This window comes from Somniosus microcephalus, chromosome 20 (assembly GCF_052327205.1).
Source record: "Somniosus microcephalus isolate GS21.2 chromosome 20, FLI_Smic_1.0, whole genome shotgun sequence".
Lineage (NCBI taxonomy): Eukaryota > Metazoa > Chordata > Chondrichthyes > Squaliformes > Somniosidae > Somniosus > Somniosus microcephalus.
The window spans coordinates 73,482,312-73,500,656 of NC_141006.1; the positions used below are offsets into that span (position 1 = coordinate 73,482,312).

At 48.8% G+C, this 18,345-nt stretch overlaps 1 protein-coding gene and 1 long non-coding RNA gene across 2 annotated transcripts in view; one reads left to right on the forward strand and one right to left on the reverse strand.

Moving 5' to 3' along the window:
- The window catches only part of LOC147103426 (uncharacterized), a 305,115-nt gene that overhangs the window by 20,109 nt on the left and 266,661 nt on the right, over positions 1 to 18,345 (forward strand). The gene's annotated exons all lie outside the window — the stretch shown is intronic.
- On the reverse strand, positions 6,420 to 8,493 carry LOC147103427 (G protein-coupled receptor 12-like). Its single transcript, XM_085963157.1, has 2 exons — positions 8,224 to 8,493; positions 6,420 to 7,866 (listed from the first exon to the last, which is right to left on the reverse strand). Exon 2 carries the CDS (start codon positions 7,845 to 7,847, stop codon positions 6,864 to 6,866), a length of 984 nt encoding a protein of 327 aa, XP_085819283.1. The 5' UTR covers positions 7,848 to 7,866; positions 8,224 to 8,493; the 3' UTR covers positions 6,420 to 6,863.

An 18,345-nucleotide genomic window follows, 5' to 3' on the forward strand; every position in this document is an offset into this window, starting at 1 on the left:
ACATTCCTGGCAATATTGTGTCCGCTCACTCATGTCGTTTTGTGATTTTTCTGCACTCTCCACTTCACTTGGAATTATTCCCTTCTTTTGCAAAAATTCAGGTCTTTTAGTTGCAGAGCGACAAGTTACAATCCCAATCCCAGTGCCTGGAGGAGCACCACTTGTCGCTGCCCGCCAAACTGAAAATGCCAATTTTATCTCAATAAGCCTCTTGTCTTCCAATTGATATTTTTTTTATCCATGACATGGGGGTTGCTTCCAATTTACCATTACCATCAAGCCAGGAGATCAACCCTGGTTTAACGAAGAGTGCAGGAGAGCATGCCCGGAACAGCACCAGGCATACCGAAAAATGAGGTGTCAACCTGGTGAGGCTACAACACAGGATCACAGAATCACAGAATCCCCACAGTGCAGATAGAGGCCATTTCGCCTGCACCGACACATATCCCACCCTATCCCTGTAACCCCACGTATTTAATCCCCTAACACTAAGGGTCAATTTATCATAGCCAAATCAACCTAACCCACACATCTTTGGACTGTGGGAGGAAACCAGAGCACCCAGAGGAAACCCACACAGACACAGGGAGAATGTGCAAACTCCACACAGACAGTCGCCCGAGGCCAGATTTGAACCCGGGTCCCTGGCGCTGTGAGGCAACAGTGCTAACCACTATGCCACTTGCATGCCAAACAACGGAAGCAACATGCGATAGACAGAGCTAAACGATCTCACAACCATCGGATCAAATCAAAGCTCTGCAGTCCTGCCACATCCAGTCGTGAGTGGTGGTGGACAATTAAACAGTTAACAGGAGGAGGAGGCTTCAAAAATATCCCCATCCTCAATGATGGTGGAGCCCAGCACGTGAGTGCAAAAGACAAGGCTGAAGCATTTGCAACTATCTTCAGCCAGAAGTGCCGAGTGGATGACCCATCTCGGCCTCCTCCTGAGGTCCCCAGCATCACAGATGCCAGTCTTCAGCTCATTCAATTCACTCCACGTGATGTCAAGAAACGGCTGAAGACACTGGATACTGCAAAGGCTATGGGCCCTGACAACATTCCGGCAATAGTACTGAAGACTTGTGCTCCAGAACTAGCTGCGCCCCTAGCCAAGCTGTTCCAGTACAGCTACAACACTGGCATCTACCCAGCAATGTGGAAAATTGCCCAAGTATGTCCTGTCTACAAAAAGCAGGACAAATCCGACCCAGCCAATTACCGTCCCATCAGTCTACTCTCTATCATCAGCAAAGTGATGGAAGGTGTCGTCGACAGTGCTATCAAGCGGCACTTACTCAGCAATAACCTGCTAACTGACGCCCAGTTTGGGTTCCGCCAGGGCCACTCAGCTCCTGACCTCATTACAGCCTTGGTCCAAACATGGACAAAAGAGCTGAACTCAAGAGGTGAGGTGAGAGTGACTGCCCTTGACATCAAGGCAGCATTTGATCGAGTGTGGCATCAAGGAGCCCTAGCAAAACTGAAGTCAATGGGAATCAAGGGGAAAACTCTCCATTGGTTGGAATCATACCTAGCACAAAGGAAGTTGGCTGTGGTTGTTGGAGGTCATTCATCTCAATCACATGACATCACTGCAGGAGTTCCTCAGGGCAGTGTCCTAGGCCCAACCATCTTCAGCTGTTTCACCAATGACCTTCCCTCCATCATAAGGTCAGAAGTGGGGATGTTCGCTGATGATTGTACACTGTTCAGCACCATTCGAGACTCATCAGATACTGACGCAGTCCGTGTCCATATGCAGCAAGACCTGGACAACATTCAGACTTGGGCTGACAAGTGGCAAGTAACATTCGCACCACACAAGTGCCAGGAAATGACCATCTCCAACAAGCGAGACTCTAACCATCTCCCCTTGACATTCAATGGCATTACCATCGCTGAATCCCCCACTATCAACATCCTGGGGGTTACCATTGATCAGAAACTGAACTGGACCAGCCATATAAATACAGTGGCTACAAGAGCAGGCCAGAGGCTGGGAATTCTGCAGTGAGTGTCTCACCTCCTGACTCCCCAAAGCCTTTCCACCATCTACAAGGCACAAGTCAGGAGTGTGATGGAATACTCTCCACTTGCCTGGATGAGTGCAGCTCCAGCAACACTCAAGAAGCTCGACACCATTCAGGATAAAGCAGCCTGCTTGATTGGCACTCCATCCACCACCTTCAACATTCACTCCCTCCACCACCAGCGCACTGTGGCTGCAGTGTGTACCATCTACAAGATGCACTGCAGCAACTCGCCAAAGCTCCTTCAACAGCATCTTCCAAACCCGCGACCTCTGCCACTTAGAAGGACAAGGGCAGCAGACGCATGGGAACATCACCACCTACAAGTTCCCCTCCAAGCCACACACCATCCTGACTTGGACCTGTATCGCCGTTCCTTCACTGTCGCTGGGCCAAAATCCTGGAACTCCCTTCCTAACAGCATTGTGGGTGTACCTACACCATATGGACTGCAGCGGTTCAAGAAGGCGGCTCACCACCATCTTCTCAAGGGCAATTAGGGATGGGCACTAAATGCAGGCCTAGCCAGTGACGCCCACATCCCATCAATGAATAAACTTTTAAAAAAAAATTTCAGTACTTGTGTTTTTTTTTTATATAGCGAGTAATGTCTTGTAATGTCCTGATCAAATACCTTCTGAAAACCCATGCAAGCATTTCTGTCAGCTGTTGTCTTCTTTCATTCTGTCAAGGGGTTAAGACCAGATTCTGTCACAATATAAAATGGACAATTTTATATTGATAGAACCAGTTGTTATTGTCTGGGTCATGGATCCAGTCCAGAGGCAAAGCCATTGAGTTCAAATGCAAGCTGTGCGCGGATTTAGTTTTGTATATGTTTGATTGGCAGCTGCCTTTGACTGTGGGAGATACATATTTAAATTTGCTTTGTCTCAGTCAATTTTGAAATATATTTCTCAACCTGCCTTTATAAACTTGAAGAGTCTGTTGAAGGCATCAGAGAGAGAGAGAGAGAGAGCAGAGTTAGATATCCAGATAGACTGTGTGGGCAGTCAGAAACAAACACCCAACTTGTAAGGATAATATTTGTATTGTTTAGTTCAGCAGATGTGACTGTTACATCTTTATCAACTTGTAGAGGTAGTTAAGCCGATCATTACTGTAAATGTGTCATTGCTGCTGTTCGCTTACCTATTCCCTGTTTAGTAAATATCTTTGATAGTTAGAACCTTCGCTGCAGCCTAACAAAGCCTTTGACTGGGAGAACATTCTAACCAGCAAGCCAGACACAGTAATGAGGGGCTGATGTTCCAGTCCTGGGCAATAGAGATTGAGCAGGTAGAGGCAAGCGGAGGAGGTGTAACACCTGCCCCTATACCTCCCCCCTCCCCACTGTCCAGGGCCCCAAACACCCCTTCCAGGTGAAACAGCGATTTACTTGTACTTCTCGCAATCTAGTATACTGTATTCGCTGCTCACGATGCGGTCTCCTCTACATTGGGGAGACCAAACGCAGATTGGGTGACCGCTTTGCGGAACACCTCCGTTCAGCCCGTAAGGGTGACCCCGAGCTTCCGGTCGCCTGTCATTTCAATTCACCGCTCCATTCCCACTCGGACCTCACCGTCCTTGGCCTCTTGTACTGTTCCACGGAAGCTCAACGTAAACTCGAGGAACAGCACCTCATCTTCCGATTAGGCACTTTGCAGCCTTCCGGTCTCAATATCGAGTTCAACAATTTCAGATCATAACCTCGGCCCCTATTTCATTTTTACTTATATTTTTCCACTCCTTTCCCCCCCCCCCCCCTTTCCTTTTGTTTCTCTCTCACACCTGGCAGCTATCTTTTGCCCTGCCAGTACACTTTACACCTAATCCCAGCCTATTACCATCTTGTCTAGCTTCTAATCTCTTTTACTTCTTTTGGTTCTTTTATTCTTTTGTCCGATCGCAGCCCTGCCTTCGATCTAGTTCCTTTTCTCTCCAGTTTTGAAGAAGGGTCAAACCCGAAACGTCAACTCAAATTTCTCTCCACGGATGTTGCCTGACCTGCTGAGTTTTTCCAGCATTTTCTGTTGTTATTTTAGAGGCATACTCTAGGCAGACTGTGGGAATGATCTGAGGCAGACTGTGGGAATGATGTGAGGCAACAATCCAGAGAAAAATAAACAATCAAAAAGCTAACCGTGACCTCCATTAATTCTCCCCCATCACCGACCTCAGTCACTCAGGAAATAAACTCTCTTTGATTAGTTAGATATGATTTCCTTTTCGCCGAATCACGCCGCCTCACAAATCGGTTTATGCGTTTCCAAGTACTCAATTAATCTGTCCCCGATAATAAATTCTAGCAATTCTCCCCCTACTGATGCATATAGTTAATTGATGTGTTTCTGTCTCCCTTTGTGAATAATGGTGTAATATTTGCGACCTTCTAATCCTTTGGGATTATCCCTTAATTTAGCCATAGCTATGCATCCCCAATTTCTTACCCATTTCTGTTAGTATTGATCATTTAGGATCTTCATTGAACCAAGTAAATAAGGAATGCCATTTTTTAAAATAATAATTAGGAAATAATGTTCCTTTTAAGAAATGTTCCCAAAACAGTTAGCCTTCTCTAGGAATGAGTTGTTCTTCTTCTTTTCCTATTTACCAAACGCCTAGCATGTGACACGAAAATAAATTAAAATCAAATCGAAAGTGTGTTTCAGGTTTTCATTTAAATCTCCACAACCAGTGCAGATTGTTGGTGGGTCTGTAATACAAGGTGAACACGGTGGGGGTCATTGTATCCATTGCAGCAGACCTGCAACGAGGCATTCATTGAATCGCATTTAATTTCTTCCAAGATTGTGAGAGGTCAGCAGGATCTCGATTATTATTTTTTTTCCAAAAGCCTTTATATAGTTTCCATGCAAACAAGTGTTGTTTTCCCCCTACCCCAGTGCTGCGGATGAGAGAGAGAGAGAGAGAGAGCGCAGCAAAGGCGCGGTCCTGTGGCAGAATCTCGCAGCCTGGGTACTTCCCTCTCTCAGCGAAGCGCCTGAGGATTGGGGTGGTTTTTTTTTAGAAGGAAATATATTTGCAGAAAGATTAGAGAGGAAGCGAGGGCGTGAAAAGAATCAAACGGCGAAGTGAAGCCATAGGCAATCTGATCCAAATAAGAGGTAAGGCATTTAATTATGAGTCAAATCAGTCAACCGATCCTCTGACTCAGGCCAGGGAGCCCACATATTGATGCTGTTAATAAATGAATTAATCCGTATAATGTCATTAAATTGTGGCTTGATATTTTCCTGGACCGCAGTGAGCCGCACCTTTGGCTCTGCCCCCAGTGGTTAGCCCAGGTGAGTGGGCTGTTCTCTGCCCAGTGCCTGCTACCAGCCAACACCGCTTGCTCCATTCCCTCAAGTCATTTAAGCATTGCTTTTTATTCCGCTGGCGTTCCGAGAGAGAGAGAGAGAGAGGTGACATGTGGAGGCTGATCCAGCCATTGACGTCAATGAGCCTTCTCTCACCAGCCTGCGATGCACCGAGAGACGGAGAGGAGAGGAATATCCTGGTGTGAACTGGCACTGTCCAAACTAGCGCTTCTTCACCTCGCTGGCCCCAACCATCTCACTCCAGGAGCAAATATATCAACCCCTGGGGGAGTAATTGGTGGGCACCTTATCCCAACACCTTAACACCAGCATACAGATGTTGAAACTCAATTAATTTTCATTAATCTCATTATACACTCAAAATTCACCCATATTCCCTTTACTGAGTTGATTTTATTTTGGACATTTAAATGTTTTAAAATTGTTTTAGACAGGTGCGGCTTTACAGTAAGAGATTGCCTAAGAATCGCGTATGACATTTTTTTTTAAAAACAGTCCCTTTAGGGAACGGAGGTGTTTTATTCGGGCAGGGGGGTCCACTGCAGAGCAAACCTCGCCTGCATCACACAGGAACACAAGTGCGTGCAGTTCATACGGGCACATTTGCAAGATGACTCCCTCTGCTGTTATTGTCCGTTGTAACACAGCCATGAGTCTGATGATTCTCAAACAGCATTTTATCTTTAGATTTACCTGGGCAGATTGTACAACTGTTCATTTTACCTTGCAAGCATATTGCTGAGAATGTATATCGTGTGTGTGTTTCTCTATATATTTACGAATGAAGAGGATAAATACCGAAGTATATTGTGGACCCGCTCCAATTTATTATTGATTTAATATTTCTCATTTTAACACATCATTGAAATTGTTTTAGTTAAATCTCGTTTAACGTAATAGTTTTAATCTGCGTTTGCTTTTAAACATTAACCAGAAGTTCAGCTCACCGATTTGTGCAGATATTTAAATGTTGGAATGTATTAAAATAATGGAGTGATTATTGAGTTAGAAAGAGGAAGGCATCATATTTCTATCACAAATTATGACTTTTTATTGATGATTGTAAACAAGAATACATCCGAAATCTCAAACAAGAACCAACAATTCACAAACGACTATTATTTGATAAACTCTGTTGTGCAATGTTACAGTGAGGATTGAAATTCAAAGTGCCTTGTACATTTTTGTTTTCGTGTTTTAACAATTGTGCAAATTCGAGTACAGTACACAAAGTCTTTTAATTGCATTTCCTGTTCTTGGTCCGTTGGATTCCCTTTGTCCGGATTCTGCAAACAACGCCCTTTCTTTGCAGAGGTCAACAGCCATTTGTTTTCCCCAAATTTTGATTTGGCTTTAGTGCAACATTTTCACCGAGGGAGCCTTGGCCATTTCCAGTCCTCGGCTCTAATAAATAGACAGGCACAGTAAAAAAAAATAATAAACTCGATTGACTCTGCAGCAAACGGGTGCTGAGCGGTTAGACGTCACTGGGCGATCTGGACCTGAAGGAAAGTTTCGGCGAAAGGCAGCCACAACACACTGTCCAAAGAACCTTTTGGATATCTTGGTTCCGGTACGCATAGATGACTGGGTTGATCATAGAATTGTAGATGGCTGGCAAGAAGGTAACGTAAGTGTACAAAGACGGGTAGGTGTAGTCTCCCATCAGGCAGTATATCGCAAAAGGCAACCAGCAAATTGCAAAGGCTCCCAGGATGACCGCAAGTGTGGAGATCCCTTTCCTCGTTGTCACATAGTGGGAAGTGGCGAGGAAGTGGCGCTGGAGAGCGATCTGGTGAGCGTGTCGACAGACTATCTTGCAGATCTGCATGTACAATTGCAGCATCATGCCGAACACCATGAAAAAGGTTATGGACAAGATGATCAGGTTGTTCTTGGTGAGCGGTTTCACGATGCTGCAGGTGGCAATGTCTTTGAGACAGTTCCAGCCCAGGACCGGGAGCAGCCCCAAGCAGATGGAGACGCCCCAGGTGAGGATCAACATGATGTAAGTTCTGGTGACGGTCCTCTCCGAGTAGTAAGTCAGTGCGTTGTAGAGGGAGAGGTAGCGGTCGATTGTGATGGCCAGCAAGCTGCTCACAGAGGCAGTGAACGATGCAACCAAGAGCCCGACTGTCACCAGACTGACCACCTCTGACCGAATGCAGTAGAGGAACACAAAGTGGACGATCAGTCCCAGTCCCGCCAGCAGATCCGCCGTGGCCAGGCTCCCGATCAGTAAAAACATCGGCGTCCTTAAAGCTGGCGTGTAGAATATGATCGCGACCACAATGGCATTTTCACAGGAGATGACGGTCCCAGAAACACACAGCACAACGTCCCAGGGATTGACCGAAGGCTGCTGCACCACCGAGGCAAAGTCCAAAGATGAATTGTCCTCATTCGGTTCGAACCAGCGCAGTTGGTCGTCAGTGGAGTTCTTAGAAATATTTTCATTCATGTTGTGGGTCGAGTGCTACCTGCAACATATAAACGTGGATGTAGATATTAAAAAAAACACAATTCTGAACACTGTACATGTTAATTCCATTTAGTTCGATATTCTGAAGTTTCTATACAATTCGTTTGCCATTTATTTCGTCCAAACATGCATATCTTGCAGTCACTGATGACACTACATCGACACTATTGCAATACACACAAGATGCATGTGACTTGCATCCACTTCTCTATTTACAATTGGAAATACTTTAACCAGGACAAAACATTCACATTTAACTTGCAACCTCCCCCCTCCCACTTCCAAAACTGACGTTTAGTACTTTGCAAGCAAGCAATGCACCCTTCTGCCCCGATGATTGGAATCTGAGCATTACCTGTCCGTTTTAGATGTTGCACATTCAGGTTCTCTTCCTTGGGTTTGCAGAGAGAGAAAGCAGAGAGAGAGAAGGGGAAGCCAGCGGGTTGACGCTGTCCAGAAGCAGCTGCTACTGTTTGCAGGCTGCAGTCTGTGTGCAGCTCGCTGTGGTCTGCTCCATCTGTGAGTGCCGAGTGCCGGGGTGCTGGAGTTTAAAGGGCTTTTTTTGTGCAGCAGCCACTGACTCACTTTCGCCTTTGATGCCCGGGCAGATTGATCAGCCTGCTCAAGCACCTCGGTGACGTCAACAGCCCCCCCCCCCCCCACACACACACACACCCCCAGCGCACCAATCAGCCGGGGAGCCCGGGGCGGGGAACGCGCGCTGCATGCAAATGAGAGCTCCATTCATAAAAGTTGAGAGTGGCAAAACTCCCGCCCCCAAACTAAGCACAGGCGGATGCAAACAACTCCAGCACTGGTGGTGCAGTTGGGGGGGAGTAAGATTTGCTGGAAAATTAATGCACATTGCAGCAAAGCCATCTATGCTCTGCAAAAATTTTAAAAAATATGCATCGATCTGAGCGTGATGATGCATCAACAGATTTCTAAAGGGTAGACTGTCCCCGCCACACAAGCTCTTGTTGTTAAAATACTCTTGCCTGGATGAGTTGCAGCTCCAACAACACTCAAGAAGCTTGACACCATCCAGGACAAAGCAGCCCGCTTGATTGGCACCCCATCCACCATCTTAAACATTCACTCCCTCCACCACCGGCGTACCGTGGCTGCAGTGTGCACCATCTACAAGATGCACTGCAGCAACTCGCCAAGGCTTCTTCGACAGCACCTCCCAAACCCGCGACCTCTTCCACCTAGAAGGACAAGGGCAGCAGGCGCATGGGAACACCACCACCTCCCAAGTTCCCCTCCAAGTCACACAACATCCTGACTTGGAGATATATCGGCCGATCCTTCATCGTCGCTGGGTCAGAATCCTGGAACTCCCTCCCTAACAGCACTGTGGGAGCACCTTCACCACACGGACTGCAGCGGTTCAAGAAGGCGGCTCACCACCACCTTCTCAAGGGCAATTAGGGATGGGCAATAAATGCTGGCCTTGCCAGCGACGCCCACATCCCATGAACGAATAAAAAAAATACATGTGGTGCTTTATTCTCTCTTGACTGATGCAGAGTCAGGTCAGATTCCTTCTCCTGAAATGCCACTCCTGGTGCAGGTGGACCCGATAATAAAATTCAAGGACATGTGGCTTTCAAAAGGGAGTTGGATAAGTGCCTGAAGGGGAAGAAAAAAAAATTGCAGGGCGGTGGAGTGGGACTAGCCGAAGTGCTCTTGCAGAGAGTGGGCACAGGATGGCCTCCTTCTGTGCTGTGACCATTCCATGATTCTATGTACTAGAATAAAAAAATTGCATTAGATTCCGCGATCGTTGAATCATAGAAATTTATGGCACAAAAGAAGGCCATTTGGCCCATCGTGTCTGTGGTGACTGAAAAAGAGCTCTCCAGCCTGATCCCACTTCCCAGCTCTTGGCCCGTAGCCCTGTAGGTTATGACACTTCAAGTGCATTTCCAAGATTTAAGACCATTTTTGGCATTTACATCAGGCGCCCAAATCATTTAAGTGGAAGTGGAAATTGATGTCAGTTGTATTTTTGTGACTGATTAATCATGGCCATTGGAAGCAAGTCAGATATGTTTAACTCTATACCAGGAACCTCCCGTGGCATTGCCTACATAGAAACATAGAAGAAACATAGAAGATAGGAGCAGGAGTAGGCCATTCGGCCCCTCGAGCCTGCTCCGCCATTCAATGAGATCATGGCTGATCATCCAAACTCAGTACCCTGTCCCTGCCTTCTCCCCATACCCCTTGATCCCTTTAGCCTTAAGAAATATATCCAACTCCTTCTTGACACTCTACACTAAGTAGGAGGTAGAGGTGGGGGTGGGATAGTTTAGCAGGGGAAGGAAACCATTAGAAATGGAAGGGACACTTTTTAGAACAGTGATAAATACCTTTTTTTAAGAAGCAGGGCTTGGATTGCTGTAAATCCTTCCCATGAAACCCTGGGTACTCTCAACTGTAAATAACTCCACATTCTGTACGATAAATCCACTCTTCTGCAGCATTCTCTACCCCAGAGGGCTGTGCAGGCTCTGTTGTTGAGTATATTCAAGACTGAGTTTGCTAGGTTTCTGGATACTAAGTGAATCAAGGGATATGGGGATCGGGCGGGTAAGTGGAGTTGAGGTAGAAGATCAGCCATGATCTTATTGAATGGCGGAGCAGACTTGAAGGGTCAAATGGCCAACTCCTGCTCCTAATTCTTATGTTCTTATGTACTGTCTACTATAAATCCTACCCTCAATTTCCAGGAACTACCAGGCACTCTCTGCTGTAAATATCCCTTTGTAGAGTAAAACCTCTTCTTGCAGGCACTCTCCTATAAATCCCCCTTCCCAGAAACTCTGAGGCATTCTCTACTGTAAATTCTCCCAGAAACTCCAAGTACTGCACTTGGTGAGACCACACCTGGAGTACTGTGCTCAGTTTTGGTCTCCTTACCTAAGGAAAGGTATACTTACCTTAGAGGGAGTCCAACAAAAATTGACTAGACTGATTCCTGGGATGGAGGGATTGTCCTATGAGGAGAGATTGAGTAGACTGGGCCTATATTCCAGAAAGTTTAGAAGATTGAGAGGTGATCGCATTGAAACATATAAAATTCTTACAGGGCTTGACAGGGTAGATGCAGAGAGGATGTTTCCCCTGGCTGGGGAGTCTAGAACCAGGGGTCACAGTCTCAGAATAAGGGGTCGGCCATTTAGGACTGAGATGAGGAGAAATTTCTTCACTCAGAGGGTGGTGAATCTTTGGAATTCTCTACCCCAGAGGGCTGTGGATGCTCAGTCGGTGAGTAGATTCAAGGCTGAGATCGATAGATTTTTGGACTCTAGGGGAATCAAGGGATATGGAGATCAGGCGGGAAAGTGGAGTTGAGGTCGAAGATCAGCCATGATCTTATTGAATGGAGGAGCAGGCTCGAGGGGCTGAATGGCCGACTCCTGCTCCTAATTCTTATGTTCTTATATACTGTCTACTATAAATCCTACCCCCAATTTCTAGGAACTACCAGGCAATCTCTGCTGTAAATATCCCCCTGAAAGAAACCCCCAGATTCTCTCTCTTGCAAATACCTCCCTGCAAGAACCCCTCAAGTATTCTCTGTTGTAAATTCTCCCCCCACAAGAACTCTCCACAGTAAACCCGCCCCCACCTCCAGATACCTCTCTCCTCCAGGCAAACTCTACTGTAAGTACTCCTCCCTATCAGAAACCCCCAAAATACCTACTACTGTAAATTCCCCCCCAACCCCCGTGGCCAGAATCAATGTTCCCTTTTCTTTTTTTTTCGGTGAGCGGGCCCTTTAACGGGCCATGTGGCCTATTCAAATGTTCGTGCATGTGTGGTTATTCTCATATAAAAGTCAGTACACTGCCTGCGTGGGACCTCCAGAGCGCTGCACAGCCGCGCAATTTAATGGTAACATTGGCCAGAACCCCCCACCCACCCTACCAAATACTCGCTATTGTAAATACACCCTTCAAGAAACTCTCAGGTACTCTCTGACGTAATAAAACTCACTACGCACTTGGTTTGAGCATAAAGCAAGGCTTTAATCAACTTGTTTCAGAACATGGAGGACTAGTTGTACTTCACTAGTTTCTTGTCTTTACAAAATACCCCTGGAAAGCTGGGGCCAACGCCCGAGTATTTATACTCCTTGGACGGCGCCACCAGCTGGCCGTCCAGTGTTATTTCATAGGTAGTTTCTCGATGATGAGATTTATGACACTCTCTACTGTACATTTTCCCACCAGAAATCTCCAGTTACTCTCTATTATAAATTCCACCCCCCACGCCCCCCCCCACCAGTGCCAGAAATCCCTCGACATTCCCTATTCTACAATTCCCTGTCAGAAACCCGAGGGATGTTCTACTGCAAATCCTCTCCCCACTGTTAGAAACTCCAGGTATCTTGGGGGGAGAATTTGGTTGCTTTGCGCCTCTCTTTACTGCCCCCGGGGGCACTAACGGGGCGCAAAGCTCCTTGCGCCTGGGTGCAGCGCTGCTAACGCCTCCCGCGAAATTCAGTGGGAGGTTAGCAGTGGCGGGTGCAACATCCCGCTCGCGCCCTGGCCGCAAACTTTGGTCGCAGCCACTGACCTACTGCCGGACGATGTGTCCGACAGGGTCAGAATGGTGTTTTTGTGGCGGCGGCGGCACAAATTATAGGGCAGGAGCCGGGCGGCCATATTTTTTCTGACCGCCTGCCAGCACCTGCCCCCTTCTGCTTTTTTAAGCGGGGTGCCGGCCGCGATCGCTCAGCCCGGCGCTCCTCTTGAGTGCCAGGCTGTTTTCCCGGCACCCCGCTCCCCGGTGGTCCAGCAGGGCCCCGGTGCGCGCTGCGCTAGGCTCCTCCCCTTTAATCAGGGGAGGGAGGCCTATAATACCGCGGCGCTACGTGCTGACGCGTGTGGCGCTGTTGCATGTAGTGCCGCAATATTCACTGGTAGCAGCCCAAGGGGGAGGGGGAGCGCGTCCAGTAGCGCCTCGCCTCCTGCTTGGCGCGCTACCACTGAATTTATGGCGCTGGGGCGCTAACTTTTTCGGGGACACTAACAGTACTGCCCTGGTGAAGTTAGCGCCCCACCAGCAAATATTTCCTTTTTTAGTACTGAAAACTCGCTTCCCTCCCCAAAAAGAGTGGAGAGAGCAGCAGTGTGGGGCCCAGCGAGTGAGCTGAAGAGAGAGTCATTGAGGCCGGGTGATTCACAGCAATGCTGCTAGCCTGCGATAATGAGTAGTAGTGATTCTGTGTGTGGGATCTGTAGTATTGGACTTAAAGTTGGGGACGGGAAGGCAGAGTGGGACCCTGGGGGTGAGCCATGATAGTGGGCGGAAAGAATGGTGGCCCCCCAGGTGGAGCCATAATACTGAGTCAAGAGCTGGGGAGAGGTAGAAAGCCAAAGGGAAGAAATATAAAATAAATATACAAAGTAATAAACAGAAATATACTTGAGGTTGCAATAACCTTTCTCCGCCAACTTGTCAATAGCTGAAATGACAGATAACTTAATTTCTGTACGTTCTTAAGTGAATGCGATATTGCTGTGTGTATCTGTACCTCTTACTGTTACATAATCATTTTTAGAAGAAAATATATCAAAACGTTCTGTTCCATCTCATTGTGTTAACTGAAGACCTGCAATTATTAACTGCAGTTCTCCTCACGGAAAAGGCCTATGACCAGAGGTCAGAACAGTTTGAGGCCAATTAAATCTATTACATATTGAGCACAACTAAAATATTTTCAATTTAGACTAATTTGTTTACTATCGCTATGGTCTATAAAGGCAAAGACCTTTAGGATTTTGGAATTTAATCAAAGTGGTGACATCTTTCACTCTGGCTGAAGCATATTGTTTTCAGTTTGTGCAGATTAGAGTCACCAATCTTGCAAAAGAGAAGCATTCAGAATTAAATCATTTTTATCACTTCCAGAAGGAAAAAAACCCAGAAAACTCCAAAGAATTAACTAACCCGCTAATTAGAGTATAATGTCTTTTATTTTACTAGCCAAAGAGAACTATAATTACAATTACAGAATACTATTAACAGAGGATCTTCACAAAGCTAATTATACTTTCACATTCTGTAGGTCTGGCAAGACTGGATCAGATTACACATTAGAGGGTTGTCTACAGTAGGCGGGATCAAATTACATATTCCAGCCAAATTGTTGGGTGTGTCTTGTCCTCCAAGGGGACCAATCAGAAATCCGGTGTTGCAAATAGACACAGCCATAAATTTATGATGTGGTTAGATACATAAAGGGATGCATTAATGAAGGGTCGGTACCAACGTTCCCTATAAGCTGCATGGTCACGTGGCCACGTAATGCTCTGTAGGTCCCGTGCAGCTGGTGAGCTGGCTTTTAAATAGAAAATCCGGGCATGTGCCGAATTTTGAATGGCCTGCGCAGCCCGTTAAAGGGATCATAGAAACATGGAAGATAGGAGCAGGAGTAGGCCATTCAGCCCCTCGAGCCTGCTCCGCCATTCAATGCGATCATGGCTGATCATCCAAATTCAGAAAAACGTGATGACGTCATGACGTCAGCCACGGGACCGCCCAAGCAGTCCTCGTGGAGCCTCCGAACTGACTAGACCTATATTCGATGTTCTCCTGTAGTTATCCGTTAAGCTCTGTTAGTTTTCATTAATCCTCATTTATTTGATCGCCTGAGTGGACCTCAGTCTTTTGGATAGGAGCTAGACATTCCTACATTGGTGACCCCGACTTTTGCGAACGGTTTTCGCAGAAGTTACTGAACATGGAATCGAATGCTGTTGCTTTGAAGCTACCACAGTTCTGGGAGCAACAGCCAGCCGCGTGGTTCATCCAGGCTGAAGCCCAGTTCGCAATCAGGAACATCGTTGCGGATCAGACCCGTTACTATCACGTGGTCTCCGCCCTCGACAGCGCCACAGCCTCGCGGATCGTCAACCTGCTTGGTAATCCACCAGAAGATCGCAAGTATGATACGATAAAGGCACGGTTGTTACAGGTCTTCGGGCTCATGAAGTCAGAGCGCGCCCGCCAGCTGCTCAATATGCCCGGCCTCGGGGACTCCAAGCCGTCTGAGCTCATGAGCCAAATGCTCACGCTCCTGGGCTCCGAGCCGGAATGCTTCCTCTTCAGGGAGGTATTCCTCAGCCAGCTACTGGAGCAAGTTCAGGCTGCCCTAGCCAGGTCGGAAGCCACCGACTGCGCAGAGCTGGCTGCCGATGCGGACAAGATCTTCGCGGTGACACAGCAGTACTGCGCTGCCACGAGGCGCCCGTCCCCCACAGACGCCACTCCAGCCCCTCAACCTGTGGGGTTGTGCTTCTACCACACCCGTTTTGGCACGAAAACAAAATGCTGCCGCCCTCCCTGCAGCTTTTCGCTCAAAAAAACCAGCAGCCGCCCTGTCAAAAGAGGACCGGGTATAAGGAGCGCCCCGCGGCAGCGATGGCAATCGGTAATTCGGGAAAACTCCTCTTCATCAATGACTCCCTACCTGGTCGATGTTTCCTCTGCGACACCGGGGTGCAGTGTAGCATCCTACCCACGTCCAATCTTAATCTACAAGTTGGGGGGGCATGGCACCCCCCTCCAGTCAGCTAATGGTGGGGCCATTCAGACCTTCGGAAGCCGGCGGGTCCACGTGTGCTTCGGCGGCCAACGGTTTTACTGGGATTGCATCACGGCCAAAGTCTCTCAAGCCATCCTCGGGGCGGATTTTTTTGCGCCAACGGCCTCCTGGTGGATGTACGGCACCGCTGGTTGATCAATGCGGCCACTTTTCACTCCATCCCATGCCACCATGGTAACACCGTGGCGCGCACTGTCTCCTGCGCGTCCCCACCTCCGGATGACTTCACTCGCCTCCTCGGAGATTTCCCAGACCTGACCAGACCCACTTTCTCTTCCACGGCCACGAAACATGGTGTCGAACATCACATCACCACTACTGGCTCCCCGGTCTACGCACGGGCCCGGCGCCCGGCGCCTCGAACCTGGCAAGCTCGCTGCTGCAAAAGCGGAGTTCGACACGATGGAGCGGCTAGGGATTATTCGCCAGTCGAATAGTCCCTGGTCTTCGCCTCTCCACATTGTTCCGAAACCTGGCGGCGGATGGCAGCCTTGCGGCGACTACCGATGCCTGAACGACGCCACTACTCCTGATCGGTACCCAATCCCTCATATTCAGGATTTCTCTGCACATTTGGTGGGAAATACCATTTTTTCAAAAGTCGACCTTGTCCGTGGCTACCACCAGGTCCCCGTACACCCGCAAGAAGTCCCAAAAACTGCAGTCATCACCCCATTCGGCCTGTTTGAATTTCTGCGGATGCCGTTTGGATTGAAGAGCACTGCACAGGCTTTCCAGTGCTTGATGGACTCCGTGCTTCGGGACCTCAAGTTTCTATTCGTCTACCTCGACGACATCCTCATCGCCAGCCCTAATAAAGGGGAGCACATCTGCCATTTGCGCACCCTCTTTAGACGCCTCAGTCAACATGGCTTGATCATCAACCCGGCCAAGTGCCAGTTCGGCCTGCAGCAGTTTGATTTTTTAGGCCATCGCATCACATTGGACGGCGCAATTCCCCTGCAAACGAAGGTGAAGGCAGTTACTTCATTCCCGCGCCCGCAGACCATTAAGGCCCTGCAGGAGTTCCTCGGGATGGTAAATTTTTATAACCAGTTCATCCCTACTGCAGCTCTGCTCATGCAACCCCCGTATGAGTCTCTCAAGGGCAAGTCCAGCAAGGATCCGATTAGCTGGACGGTTGACATGGACCGGGCGTTCGTCAACACAAAAGGCGTTTTAGCCAATGCAACCATGCTGGCACACCCGCTGCCAGGTGCCACCATCGCCCTTACCACCGACGTGTCAGACTACGCCATCGGCGCAGTGCAGGAACAGTGGGTGCATGGGACGTGGCAACCGCTGGCGTTTTTCAACCGGCAACTACGGCGAAACGAACGAAAGTACAGCACGTTCGACCGAGAGTTGCTGGCCCTTTTTCTGGCCATCCGCCATTTCCGCTTCTTGCTAGAGGGACGTCCGTTCACGGCTTTTGTGGACCATAAGCCACTAATGTTTGCTATGGCCAAGACCGCCGAACCGTGGTCAGCTCGGCAACAATGTCAGTTGACGTTTATCTCAGAATTCACCACTGACATTCAGCATGTGTCCGGTAAGGACAACCTGGTGGCGGATTGCCTCTCCCGCGCGACCGTTCATGCAGTCCAGCTCGGCATCGACTATGCCCTCATGGCTGCGTATCAAGCCTCGGATCCGGAGGTCCAATCTTATAGAACCAACCCCTCTAGCCTCCAAGCGGCCGACATCAAATTCAATGCCGCGGGCACTACGCTACTCTGCGACGTCTCCGTAGGAGATCCTCGCCCTATCGTCCCGGTCGCCTGGCGCCGAAAAGTTTTTGACGCCATACACAGGTTGTCGCACCCTGGCATGAAGGCCTCGCAATGGTTGATGTCGTCCAAATTCGTGTGGCGGGGCATGCACATGGATGTCCGCGACTGGGCCAACACCTGCATGGTCTGCCAAAAGGCCAAGGTGCAGCGTCACGTCAAGGCTCCATTGGCCACTTTCGCCGTTCCGGAACGTAGGTTTGATCATGTGCATGTGGACCTGGTGGGGCCTCTTCCGCCTTCGCACGGGTTTACTCATCTTCTTACAATGGTGGACTGCACCACTCAATGGCCGGAGGCGGTTCCTCTGTCATCCACCACTTCCGCAGACGTCGCCAGGGCATTCATCTCCTCTTGGGTCGCCCGCTTCGGGGTACCGGCGGACATCTCGTCCGATCATGGGCCGCAGTTTTCTTCAGAGCTCTGGAATGCTGTGGCTCAGGGGCTCGGCATCAAGCTACATCGCACCACTGCCTACCATCCACAGGCGAACGGCCTGTGTGAACGATTCCACAGGTTGCTCAAAGCCGCACTGCGAGCCAGCCTTCAAGGCGCGGGCTGGGTGGACAGGCTTACATGGGTCCTTTTGGGTCTTCGTAGGGCACCTAAAGAAGATCTTCAATCGTCCTTGGCGGAGCTCGTATATGGCCAGCCGCTACGCGTACCAGGGGATTTCCTTCCGACTCCAACAGAGCCATGGTCCACGTCCCAGCAGCTCATCAGCCACCAGGAGGCAGCCAGAAGTTTCGCTCCAGTGCCTACATCACCTCACGGCTTGCAGAGCTCCCACGTCCCAGCTGAGCTGAAGAACGCCGACTATGTGTTTATCCACCACGACGCTCATCGGGATCCGCTCAAACTCCCTTACACTGGTCCTTTCCGCGTGATAGAGCCGGGAGACAAATCTTTTTCGGTCGATGTCGGAGGTAAACCGGACCACATTTTGGTTGACCGGTTGAAGCCGGCTCACTTGGACCTTGACCGTCCAGTCGAGATCGCACAACCGCCGAAACGTGGCCGACCGCCCACAGTCGCCGTGCCAGATCAAACGCAAACACTCACC

Bases quoted from the DNA above. Each gene is read 5' to 3' on its own strand.
- LOC147103427 (XM_085963157.1), bottom strand. From the start codon at position 7,847: ATGAATGAAAATATTTCTAAGAACTCCACTGACGACCAACTGCGCTGG.